Source organism: Mytilus galloprovincialis, chromosome 6, assembly GCF_965363235.1.
Source record: "Mytilus galloprovincialis chromosome 6, xbMytGall1.hap1.1, whole genome shotgun sequence".
NCBI classification, from domain to species: Eukaryota; Metazoa; Mollusca; class Bivalvia; order Mytilida; family Mytilidae; genus Mytilus; species Mytilus galloprovincialis.
This window is the reverse complement of record NC_134843.1, coordinates 98362382-98374966: the sequence shown is the minus strand read 5'-3', so window position 1 is coordinate 98374966 and position 12585 is coordinate 98362382. Positions and strand designations below refer to the sequence as shown.

Here is a 12585-nt window from a genome sequence, read left to right as displayed (position 1 = left end):
GACCATAGAGTAGACAACAGCCGAAGGCCACCAATGGGTTTTCAATGTAGCGATAAACTCCCGCACCCGGAGGCGTCCTTCAGCAGTTTACCAGTTTAGTAATATTATACAGCACAATACATTTCACTTCTAAATGAAATCCCCACCACACAAGTTGGGGGCATATACGGCGACTTACGTTTTAGACTTTTTACTTAAAAAAACTCACTTAGATATCAGGATAAAAATAATTGTACACAAAATGCGCGTTTCGCCTATCAAAGATTCATCAGTGAGGCCCGTTTCAAAAAATTTCAAAATATAAAATAAAGTACTACGTTGAAGGGCATTGAGGACTCAAAATTCCATAAGGTTTTTGTCAAATTAGCTACGGTAAACAATTCCTAGAGTAAAATGCCTTAGTATTTCGAAAAAAAATAATAGTTTTATAATCATTTAATTTATAATTATGACAATGTCAATGCTATTTCCTGTCAACACAGAATGCTGACTACTGGACCTGGATTATCATCACGGAGAATGCCCCACCAGCAGTGGCATTGACCCAGTAAGCTATTACTGGGGTAGAAAATCCTCAGTTTACGAACAACTGCAACTTTTGAAAAGAGTTGATTTAAAATTATAGCCATTTTATTGATACTGCGTGTCAACACGGAAGTACTAATAACTAGGCTGGTGATACCGTTGTGGAGGGAATCTTTACCAGGATAGTCTTGTTGATTTCAAACAACCCTCATTGTGTCCGCCTGACGTGCGTATTGTATAAAGGACTCACCACCATGTTTTAGAAATAAAAATAAAAAGATAGTGTAACATCATATACCCAAAATTCAGAAAGATTTGCCAAACATAACTGAGATAATATATTCCTTTTCTAGAACGTCATTAATTGTTTAACTATTCAAAGTTTTGTAAACAGTTGATTTATCAATAGGACTATATCAATGGAATTAGATATAAGAAAATGTGGTATCAGTTTCATTCAAGTCACAGTTTGTAAAAGTAAACCATTGTTGGTAAAAGTACGGTCTTAAACCTAATACCTGGCTCTAAACCGAACAGCAAGCCACACAGGGCCCCCAAATTACTAGCTGCATGTCAACACGGAAGTGCTTACCACTACGCTGGGGATACATAGTTCAATTGTGTGATGCGACCTTTATTGTGTGGTACGAGTAAAAGCACTGTTAAGAGTGTTCTTGTATTAATTCAACTGTATTCTTGTCACGTACTGTTGTCACTTAAGCGATATTTTTAACCCTGCCATACAAGCAGAAGGTTTGGCTAGCCGTAAACCCACCTTAAACCCCCATGTTTTCTTCAAGTGTCAGGTTCCAAATCATGAGTATGACATCTGTTATGGAATAGTCCGTTTCTATGTATGTTGCATTTCTGTGTTTATGTTGTTCCCCTGTCTACCACCTCATGTAGGTGTAAACCATCAAATCATGGTACGTCACATCCGGTTGTATACGAAAATAGGTCGAAAAACATATTCCCTTAAATTTGACAGTTTTGGGTAATTAATCCTACATTGTATTGCAGTAAAACATTTCTGTTTCATAAACAGCTGTCTTGGGTATTTCAAAGCACCTTTATTTTTTATTCGGGGTTTCTATAGAATATTTTTTAAACTTGAGGTTACATGATTACTAAAGTTTGTACACAGATTAGATAAGGAGAGAAATTTGATTGGTTAACTTCCAGTGATGGTTATTTTCCTATATGCAATGAAATGTTATGTGAAATTTTTTCTATAGTACTTGACAGAATGAAACTTTACTCGGGCTGAGAATTTCTTTATTTGAAACGAAGACAAATTCTGCACAATTTTTTTTTTTGCAAATCTAACAAAGATTAAAAGGAGAAAATCAATGGTGGTATTACATCTATAGTTAATGCGTTTCCCTCGGTTTTAGTTTGCGACCCGGAATTTGTTTCGATGAACCGTTGTTTGAATATATAACAAAGCTATACTACTGCTGCCTTTATTTTTACATGTGTATGAAAGGTTTGAGAACATAAAGCGTCACTAGTATCTGTTGATTATTATCCTTGCTAATGGAGATAAAAGATTTGATCACACAAGAAAACTCATATTTCCCCAAGTTTCCCTTCGGTCATTTTGACAAACATCTCGATGTTCTTGCGTTAAAGAATCTAGACATGTCAAAATTTGCATACGTACAATACAATTGGCTCAGTAGTTATTATATATATCGCGCCTTTTCTCGCTCGAATTCGTAGTAGATATGATGTTCATAGAGGAAACTCGTTTTCGTGAGAAAGTCACAACCAATATATGAAATGTATTTAGCTATCAATTTCAACATATTGAATTATTACACTTTGGACATATTAGTGTTAGAACTTAACCCGTCCTCATAGTCATTCGTTAGAAAATTGTTTTTAGAGGAGGATACTTTATTTAAAGTACTTATATCAGCACATTCAGATTTCGTTTTGGAGTAAGTAGATGCAGATGTGATAGGTGTGTAAGTCGGTAAATATTCTATTTCATTCTTATTTAACGGCACATATGGATTTCTGGTATTGTCCTCATATATTGTGTGCTTTTCATTTAAAGTATTCACAGAATCAGGTTGTATGTTCATACTTAAACTTTCTATCGTTGACTCAGATTTCGGTTTATGTTCTCTGTCAATAGCCTCTTCTGCACTTGAAGCTTTGTTTATTGGTGGCAGCTCTTGTTTTATTGGGGTAGTGTAACTTTGTAAATATTCCATGTCTTCTGAAATGAGTGGTACATATGGACTTAAATATTCATCTGTTTTAACTGACGCGACGTCACTATTGTCTGATGACTCATCGCCGTCATTCGAATTCATAGATTCCGGCTCCTTTTCGGAGTGCACTTGCACAATGCTGATAGAATTTGTATTCAAATGCGGTGACAGTCTATCATCATCGTTATTTAGTACTGGTTTGTTTAAAGAATTATTTGAACTTGACGTACCCGATTCAGCAGATTTTGATTTATTTAAACTAAGATCTCCTATAGAACCCATTACCGTAGTTGAATCATTATCATCGACTACATCTAAATATAGTGGTTTTGATTGCAATAACAAATTAGGACGTAATGGCAGACCTGGACTTCTTTCGATATTTTTTATATCATTCTGATCAGGATAATCATAATGCGTCATTTTGTTTTCATCAATTGATTCATACACAGACGAATCTTCTTCGATTTGAATCATAATTTCCTTTCCATGCACATTTGGTTTGTTATCTTCTTCTTCAACAAGCTTGTTGAGTTGTATATCATCTGCTGGCTTATCTTCCGATCTATGTTTTAATGTCTTGCTCTTGGATCGACACTTGCGGTTAAGACACGCATTGCATATAACCGATAAACATAATACCAGGACAAGACCAGCTCCTAATAACCAATAAATAAACTGTTCTTGCACTGGTGGCCCTAAATGAAAAAGATTTATTCATTTTCCATATGGAGCTTTTTTAAATGTATTCGATATGCGTGCAGTTCACAAAAAAGAATGTACGCTATGCAAGTATTTGGGAAACTATTAATAGAACATTTGCATTATTCACGTATTTGCTTGCGTATCATATCGAAGTATCGTATAACACGTAAGTTAACAAAGAATAGTTTAAATTGGATCCTTAGAAGATATTTTATAATGCATTTAATTTTAATTCAGTTCCAATTAAGGTTAATTCTTTATTTAATAAAAATCTTCCCGATACGTCAATCTGTGCACGTATCCAGATACGTGAATGATGCAGCTCTATTGCAGTAATACGCTGACATTAATGACATTGTTAACGTTAGCTTTCACGCTAATTGTATGTGCAAAGACGATGAAGGAGTCAAGCACACATCTATTTCAAAAATGAATTTGAATAGAATATGCAGATGTAGTATATAAAGGTAACAGTGGCTTTAAATCGTGTTTTTTTTCCACAGTTTTTAATTCATCAATCGATATGCATACTTTGTTAGTATGATAATGGTATAAAAGTGTCCGATTTTATATTACATTTCTTAACCGTTGTAATTTTTTCATTTAATTTGACTTTTACAAAAAAAAAACGATTGTAAACAATATTTAAAATTATTGTGACTGGAGGCCAAATAATATTAAAATCAAACATACTGTCAACATCAGTTGTTTTCTCAGTTGTTTTCTCTCTTGTAATTGCTACAGTAGTTGTTTGGTATATCAATGCCGTAGACGTTTCCATGTTTGCAGTTTCTGAAAAATAAATTATCATGCTACAGTAAAAAAGGGACAAATCTATAATCAAAAATACAAGTCTACTTTAGTAGGTTCAAAAATTCGAGTAAGTAACCTCTTTCAAAATCAGCTAATCGTTTTAATCATATTCTATGAGAGCATTCAACCGTCTCAAATATCAAAACATGTGTTCGTCCGAAGAATTTATTCCAATGAGTTGTGTAGCTCGCACTTCTTAATATGTGCATGCGTCCGAATCTTAAATCTTATTATGAACAAGAAAATGCGGGTTTCTTGTGTGCCGATTCCCGCTTGAAGTACGAAAAAGTGTTACCTGAAATCTTAGCACTAACAAAAAATACCGTCATATCCCTGCTGCCCAGAATCCATTAAAAAGCCCAGAAAAATAGACATTTTCTTGGCTAAATTTGATCCAAAAATGTTTTTAAAAATGTAATAAAGTTTTGTAATTAAAAAAAGCAGTTTGCCATATTTCCACATCACTTCCACTATTTCATGATGTTAGATGACGGTATCTGGTCCACAGCTACTTTTGCATAGTACTAGTTCTGTACCAAAAATCTGTAGTACTGGAAATTTACTTTTGATATTCAGTACTATTTTATTACTTTAAAATTGTTGTAATATTTAGGTACCCTGTATTTTACAGTACTTAATTTGTACTTGAAATTTAAGTACTACATATTTTTGGTTACACTGTTACAACTTCAGCATTTCGAAAGTATGTCTTTTTCAATTATCTTAAAGTTATGATTTTCAAACATGGAATATTGTGATCGCTTTTGGTATTATTTCTGTACCAATTTTAAAGTTAAGAAATAGTACTAAAGTGTTGGGTTTTTTTTACCTCTATTCATTTTAGTGGATAGTGTTCATGTCTATGAATTCATAAAACTATTTAACAACAGTCAAGTGCGAAAGTCCATGTAAATAGAAGCAACGGTATCATAACGGTGTTCAAAAGTCATAAACTGATTGAGAGAAAACTAATCAAGGTCACAACCGAAAACTTAGGGAAAACTTAAACCATAAGAGGGAAACAAAATAACAACAACAACCAAATCATTTGCCTTAATTTGTCGCTCAACTTGTAGAGTAGATAAGAGACACATACATTCCTACCTGTTGTCATAGTCTCTGTAATCAGTTCTGTAGTCCTTCTCTCTTTTAAATTAAAAAATAATGTAATGTTTTATTACACAAAGATAAAATATTTGTTATTGCCTAGTTACTTCTGAGTAGTGATATATACATTGTCTTGTAATAATTAAATATAAGCAAAGACTTGTGACATTTAAGGCAAAATCCTAACCTCAACACTAGGGTTAGTTATATAAAAGATACCATGAATTGTTTTATTCCAATGACTTTTTCTTTTTGTTACTAGTAATCTAATTTTATCTCTACATTTTGAAGTGTTAACCTTCTTTAAGTCTTTTAAATGTAACACTTGAATTTAAGTTATTTTAGTAATGGTATATGTAAAATGCATATGCAACGGAATTCACATCTACCCCTTTTTGGGACAATTGTTGAAACAAAGAGTTTTTAAATTTCGTACTTCCACTGAGCATGCGCGAAAGCGTATAAGACACAGATCGATAAAGGCCTCCAAATTTGTATATTTTTCTCAAAAATTGTCGTTTTTTTGTGGTATAAAATGTAAAATGACAACAATACTGAACTCCAAGGAAAATTCAAAACGGAATGTCACAAAATCAAAGGCTCAAACATCAAACGAATGGATATGACCTTTCATATTCCCGACTTGGTACTGACATTTTTTAATGTAAAACAAATGGAGGATTTAAAGCTAGATAAACCTCTCACTTGTATGACAGTCGTTTCAAATTTCATTATATTGAAAACGATGAGTGATCAAAACATACAGACATAATAAGTAAAAATGTCAAAAACAGGGGTACTGCAGTCAACATTGTGTTATAATTTTAATAACTAAAAAAACAAACAATATTGTATGATGGTATAATAATAAACACCTAACGGGAGGGATAATTGTAATTGATTATCATATGATGGAGACATAATCTTTCAATCAGCTTGATTGAGGTCTGGAGCTGGCATGTTAGTAACTGCTTGTAGTCCTTTGTTAATTTATGTTTCATTGTCGTTCTGTTTAGTTTCTTTTGTTACCTATTTTGACATCGGACTAGGACTTCTTTTGGACTGAGTTTCACTGTGCGTATTGTTGTGTGTTTGTTTTTTCGACATTGGCTAGACGCATAGGGGGAGGGTTGAGACAAAAACATGTTTAACCCCGCCACATTTTAGCACCTGTCCCAAGCACAGAGCCTCTGGAGTTAGTCTGTTGTTTTGTATGATTTTAAATTTAAGTTTTTTTTGTGTATATTTTGAAGTTTAGTATGACGTCCATTATCACTGAACTAGCATACATTTGGTTTATGGGCCAGCTGATCGAAGTACGCGTTCGGATGCGGGAGTTTCTAGCCCTGCATTGAAGACCCATTGGTGGACCTCGGCTTATGTCTGCTCTTTGGTCTAGTCATTGTCTCTCTGACATATTCCTCATTTTCATTCTCAATTTTAAATATGTAACAAAATAGCACAAAATGGCATATAGACACAGCATATTAGCAAAAAATTAAAGACAAGAATACACAAATTTACCATAGTACAATAACACAATGACGGGATGTTTAAGTACAGAGTCCGGACATATATGTATCAAAGAAAACTAAAAAGGCAAATATATAATAAAAATGTGTAAAGGTTCCGCGGAACCCAGAGTCTCGCCTACTTTTGCTGTAAATTGCAGGCTCAACAAAATTGAGGGAAAAAATCAATAAAAATATTCCACTTGATACTATCTTTTGATTGTAAAAAGCTTCTGTCCAAGTTTGGTAAAAATCCAGGATGGTTTATGAATCTAATAAATATTTTAAAAACTTTAACTGCAGACTGGATGTTATGTTAACTGGAAGAAAAACTAAGTCCATTTATAAGTTAAAAACATATACACAGGTACAAAATATTAACAAAATTTCTTTCTAGATACTAGCTTTTGATCATAAACAAGCTTCTGTCCAAGTTTGGTACAAATTAAAAATAGTATAAGAAAGTTATCAAATTTTTTTAAAATTTAACCACAGAGTGAATGTGTTGCTGGCAGAAAATCTAAGTCTATTTAAAGTAGAATACGGAAAAAATGGATTTTTATTAAGAAGGGATATAATTACGATACTGTTGTCAAGTCATTAAAGATTGCATATTTTGGCGTTAATATTGAGTCACTGATAAGGTCTTTGCATCGGAACTAAACACATTATTTTTAAAAACAGTTGTTGGCATGACACGGGTTATGTTCTTCTCATATATGTTATGATGGTATGATACTAAACCCCTAACGGGAAGGATTGTGCCTGATGTTCATATGATGAAATCATAATCTTTCAGTCAGTTTAATTGAAGTCTGGAGCTGGCATGTCAGTTAACTGCTAGTAGTCTGTTGTTATTTATGTATTATTGTCATTTTGTTTATTTTCTTTGGTTACATCTTCTGACATCAGACTCGGATTTCCCTTGAACTGAATTTTAATGTGCGTATTGTTATTCGTTTACTTTACTACATTGGTTAGAGGTATAGGGGGAGGGTTGAGATCTCACAAACATGTTTAACCCCGCCGCATTTTTGCGCCTGTCCCAAGTCAGGAGCCTCTGGCCTTTGTTAGTCTTGTATTATTTTAATTTCAGTTTCTTGTGTACAATTTGGAAATTAGTATGGCGTTCATTATCACTGGACTAGTATATATTTGTTTAGGGGCCAGCTGAAGGACGCCTCCGGGTGCGGGAATTTCTCGCTACATTGAAGACCTGTTGGTGACCCTCTGCTGTTGTTTTTTATTTGGTCGGGTTGTTGTCTCTTTGACACATTCCCCATTTCCATTCTCAATTTTATCGTTTTAAAATTTACTTTTGGATACTATCTTATGATCATAAACAAGCTTCTGTCCAAGTTTGGTACAAACCAAGGATAGTTTAAGAAAGTTATTAAAACTTTTAAAAACTTTAACCACAGAGCGAATGTAATGTTTTCCCGCAGAAAAACTAAGTCCATTTATAAGTAAAATACGGAAAAAATGGAATTTTATTTTTACAAAATTTACTTCTGAATACTATCTAATAATCATAAACAAGCTTCTGTCCAAGTTTGGTAGAAATCCAGGATAGTTTAAGAAAGTTACTAAAATTTTAAAAACTTTAACCACAGAGTGAATGTAATATTTTCCCGCAGAAAAAACTAAGTTCATTTATAAGTAAAATACGGAAAAAATGGAATTTTATTATCACAAAATTTACTTCTGGATACTATCTTATGATCATAAACAAGCTTCTGTCCAAGTTTGGTAGAAATCCAGTATGGTTTAAGAAAGTTATTAAAATTTCAAAAACTTTAACCACAGAGTGAATATTTGTGGACGCCGCCGTCGACGACGACGACGGAATGTAGGATCGCTTAGTCTCCCTTTTTCGACTAAAGTCGAAGGCTCGACAAAAAGGGATCAGTTATATTCGGGAATATCAAAATCAAGGAAAGAGGTCGAAAATGTTAATTCGCAAGTGATCATATCTATGGTCTTCTGTGTCATTGATTTTCCATAACGGTCAACCGATTCATGATGACTTATGGAAAACATTTGAAGGGCACTTTCTCACTTGGAAAACTTTGTACATTGACTTTTATGAAAGCAGCATAGGGAATGAAAACCTCAGAATGTCGTATCATTTCGGAAGCATGTTTTACAGAATATTGCTAATTGTACGTTGGTAGACATATTACCATCTTGTAAAATATCATATCTTAAAGTTAACTTGCCTAATATGAACAATGTGACTCTTTGCTGTGTAATCTGTCCATCTCTTTGCATTTCACACCAGTAAAGACCAGAATCTAATTTTGTCACATTATAAATTTCAAGATTATATTTGTCTTGTTCTTCATCCTCGACGACATTGAAGTGTTTACCCTCGGGGTCTGCCAAGGTTATATTCGAGGATGTTGCAATAATTGCACCAGCACGGCGCCATCTGTTTCCTGATGCATCATCAAAAAAGTTGCATGACAAAATAGCTGTTTCTCCTACATAATGATTTGTTTTTATATCTGAGACTATATTTTCACCAAATGTATCTGAAATATATATCATCTAAATTTTAACTTTTATAGCAAGTGCTGGTTGGTTTTCACAATATTTTTAGCACATCTGCGTTTCATAGAAGTCACAGTTTTACTATAATTCACATACACATTACGTTTTATTATTTTAACATTTCTCCTACTTACTTAGTACGTCAACAATTAATACTGCACCGTAAATATATGAGCTGCGTCGGATAGAAATCGACCTTATGCAAGTGCATGCATGTACACATATACATATATAAAACTTTGATCGATTTTGGAATAATTAAGATATAAAAGCTGCATTTTGGTCCGTTTAAAAGGGTTGTCTTCTTATGAAAACCTACTTTTGGAACAGACTTTCCGTAGAAATTATTTTAACCCAAAATAGGTTAACAGAGGTATTGATTTTCGTTTGCATAAGGTCGATTTCTATCCGACGTAGCTCATATATTAGAAGATGTGGTATGAATGCGAATGAGACAACTCTCCATCTTAGTCATAATTTGTAAAAGTAAACCATTATAGATCAAATTACGGCCTTCAATTATTTTGAAAGTATATACAATAGAGGCTTTTATAATAAAAAAAAAAGTTTTAAAAAGCAAACAACACGGTAGCAAGAAAAAACCCAAATACACAAAGGGTCACATATTGTTTGATTGAGGGACTGTAATCTATATAGATAAATTCTTACCTTCTGCCAAAACGCTGTGGATAACAACAAACAGCAGGAATCTCATCTTTGTTGAAATTCTCTGAGGAGGAAAATAAAAATTAACGTTAACAATGATTTCTTCAAAAGGTTAAAGGCAGCGGAAGGGTTGGAGGAAAATTAGATACCTTTAAGACTTATCATAAATCCACGAACTTATTATTTTGTAGAAAAAGAAATTCCAAATTGACGAATTATTTTCATATTCGAGCATTTGAAACTGTCCTCATTATAAAAGTTAAGAGATTATTTTACCAGGATACAAACAGTTGAAAAGCGCTTTAATTGAGTTTACAGGGAGGTTCAGAATAACAGGTTGGAATTATAGTCTTAATGATAACTCTGATGTTTGAGGCATATACATGTTGAAGTTATGTTGCAAAACACTTTGATATTACTTGTATAAAAATAGAAGTTTAAACTTTCGAATCCATGCTATATTATTTAATAAGTGGCAATAAAAGAGGTTCATATGGGATATAACATGGTCTGTACTAACAGAAACTTGTACAACTTATAAAACTATCTGCATGTATTGTTAATTTAAAAAGAAAAAGAAAAAATAACTACACTGTGTACTCATCATTTGTATTTTTCAAAACTGTTTGAACGAAATGTCGTTCTTTTATCTGATATACAGTTACATGTTTGTAACAAAATAGGAAACAAGGTCATAATAAAGGACAAATAAGTATCATTTATACAGCAAGGATACACATTTTACAGTTACTTCAATATGAACTATTGGAACTTTTTTTAACGGAATGATGAATTAAATTCTAGCCGAGTGGCTAGATTGAAATCAACTCTGGTGTAGAATCGCGTGTTTGACGTCAGAATGTAACGTCACACAAGAAGAGATATAAAATAATTTTGTCGTTCAGAGTATGCAAAAATTATAATATATCAATAACAGAATGACAGGATGTTTAAAGCACAGAGCCACGTCATATATATCAAACAAACATAACAAGTCACACGGACAAGGCACACTAGCAAAAAAACAGAAGTACAGAGCCACGTCAAATGAATATCACCAAATAGACCAAACAGTACAATTAATATTAATGAAGATTACATAAAAGATCAATATAACACGTCATTAAGTTGATAAACAACGTCAGTACGAAGAATCTGTACACCAAAACCATCATATGTGCTACATTAAACTGTTTTAAAGATTCAGATCACGTTGAAGGGGTATGTATAACTAAAGCACACTACAAGGAAAGAATAACTTTGACGTATGCCTAACATGACAGTTAAGCAGGTTATAGCTACATCAATTGAAAGAGGTGTTGTATGTTACAATCTTTGATTTGTAGTTTGCAAAAAGTAAAAAACAAAATTACCGAATTCCGAGGAAAATTAAAAATGGAAAGTCCCTTATCAAATAGCGAAATCAAAAGATCAAACACATCAAACGAATTGATAATAACTTTCATATTCCTGACTTGGACAAAAAAGAAAAGAGGAATTAAATTATTTACTGGATTCGTCCCTTCCGAAAGTGATTGTGGATTGATATCACGAAGGATGCATGTATAGCGCAGGAAATGCTTACTTGACTGTCCCTCTGGTATCTTTACCCCCTCTTTTACTCTGTAGACGCAACAGGTCGATTTAGACTGATATGTTTTCTGTCTGTCTAATTAACCTACATCATATATACCTTCAGTAAAGTAATGAAATCAAAATGTAAAAAAAATATACACAAACCTAATGATGGTTAGAAATATTCCCCAATATATTTTGGATACAAGTAATAATTTCCTTGTATATTTCCCGAAACAATTGCCAGTTTGGCGATAAACAGGAAAATAATGTTTAAATGATGCATAACGGAAATATAACCTATTGAACAGTAATGTGTACATTCATTAGCATCCTTAATATCATATAAAGAAAGAATGCAAACAACAAAAAGTAATTCAGTTCTCTCTCTCTCTCTCTCTCTCTCTCTCTCTCTCTCTCTCTCTCTCTCTCAAATCAATAGTAAAAGGTAGATAATTATGATTGTGAGTTTGTAAAACAATATGCAAAATAAGGCGTTTAGACAAATATTATTTAGGCTTAGCGCGGGTGGTGAATGAGGTCCTATCGACAGATCTTTTGTTTAAAGTATTATTGAACTATTTATATTGCACTTATTTATCAATAAGTCCATCATAAAACATAAATATGTCTTAAATATTGCGATAAAAAGTTAACGACACGAGAACCGCACAAGCCCAGTTAGAACAGTAGTTTGTCGGTATTTAAATCTCACAGAACCTATCAGAATAAATTACTCAAGATAAAAAAAAAACAACAAACTACTCATATGAACTCTAAACATAGTACGTTGATTATAAAGTATACGTTAGTTTAAAAGACAACAGATCAAATGGAGGGGAGAAAGAAGTTATGCACAAAATATCTACAAAAATGTGCTACACAAACAACAAAATTTTATAGAGCAA

General features: G+C 33.0%; 1 protein-coding gene and 1 long non-coding RNA gene across 2 annotated transcripts; both read right to left on the bottom strand.

Annotated features, from left to right (window-relative positions):
• Positions 1-2296: 2296 nt before the first annotated feature.
• Positions 2297-5473, bottom strand: LOC143080896 (uncharacterized). The gene is made up of 3 exons (XM_076257048.1): positions 5370-5473; positions 4146-4244; positions 2297-3445 (listed from the first exon to the last, which is right to left on the bottom strand). The coding sequence occupies exons 1-3, from the start codon at positions 5377-5379 to the stop codon at positions 2343-2345; spliced, it is 1212 nt and encodes a 403-aa protein (XP_076113163.1). The 5' UTR covers positions 5380-5473; the 3' UTR covers positions 2297-2342.
• Positions 5474-9104: 3631 nt separating this feature from the next.
• Positions 9105-11915, bottom strand: LOC143080894 (uncharacterized). The gene is made up of 3 exons (XR_012979819.1): positions 11843-11915; positions 10106-10166; positions 9105-9417 (listed from the first exon to the last, which is right to left on the bottom strand). It is a non-coding gene; the product is annotated as an uncharacterized LOC143080894 (long non-coding RNA).
• Between the last annotated feature and the right edge of the window lie 670 nt (positions 11916-12585).

Excerpts from the sequence above, each read along its gene's own strand:
- LOC143080896 (XM_076257048.1), bottom strand. Across the intron at positions 3,446-4,145 it reads GAAAACAACTGATGTTGACA|GGCCACCAGTGCAAGAACAG; the intron begins GTATGTTTGATT and ends TTTTTCATTTAG.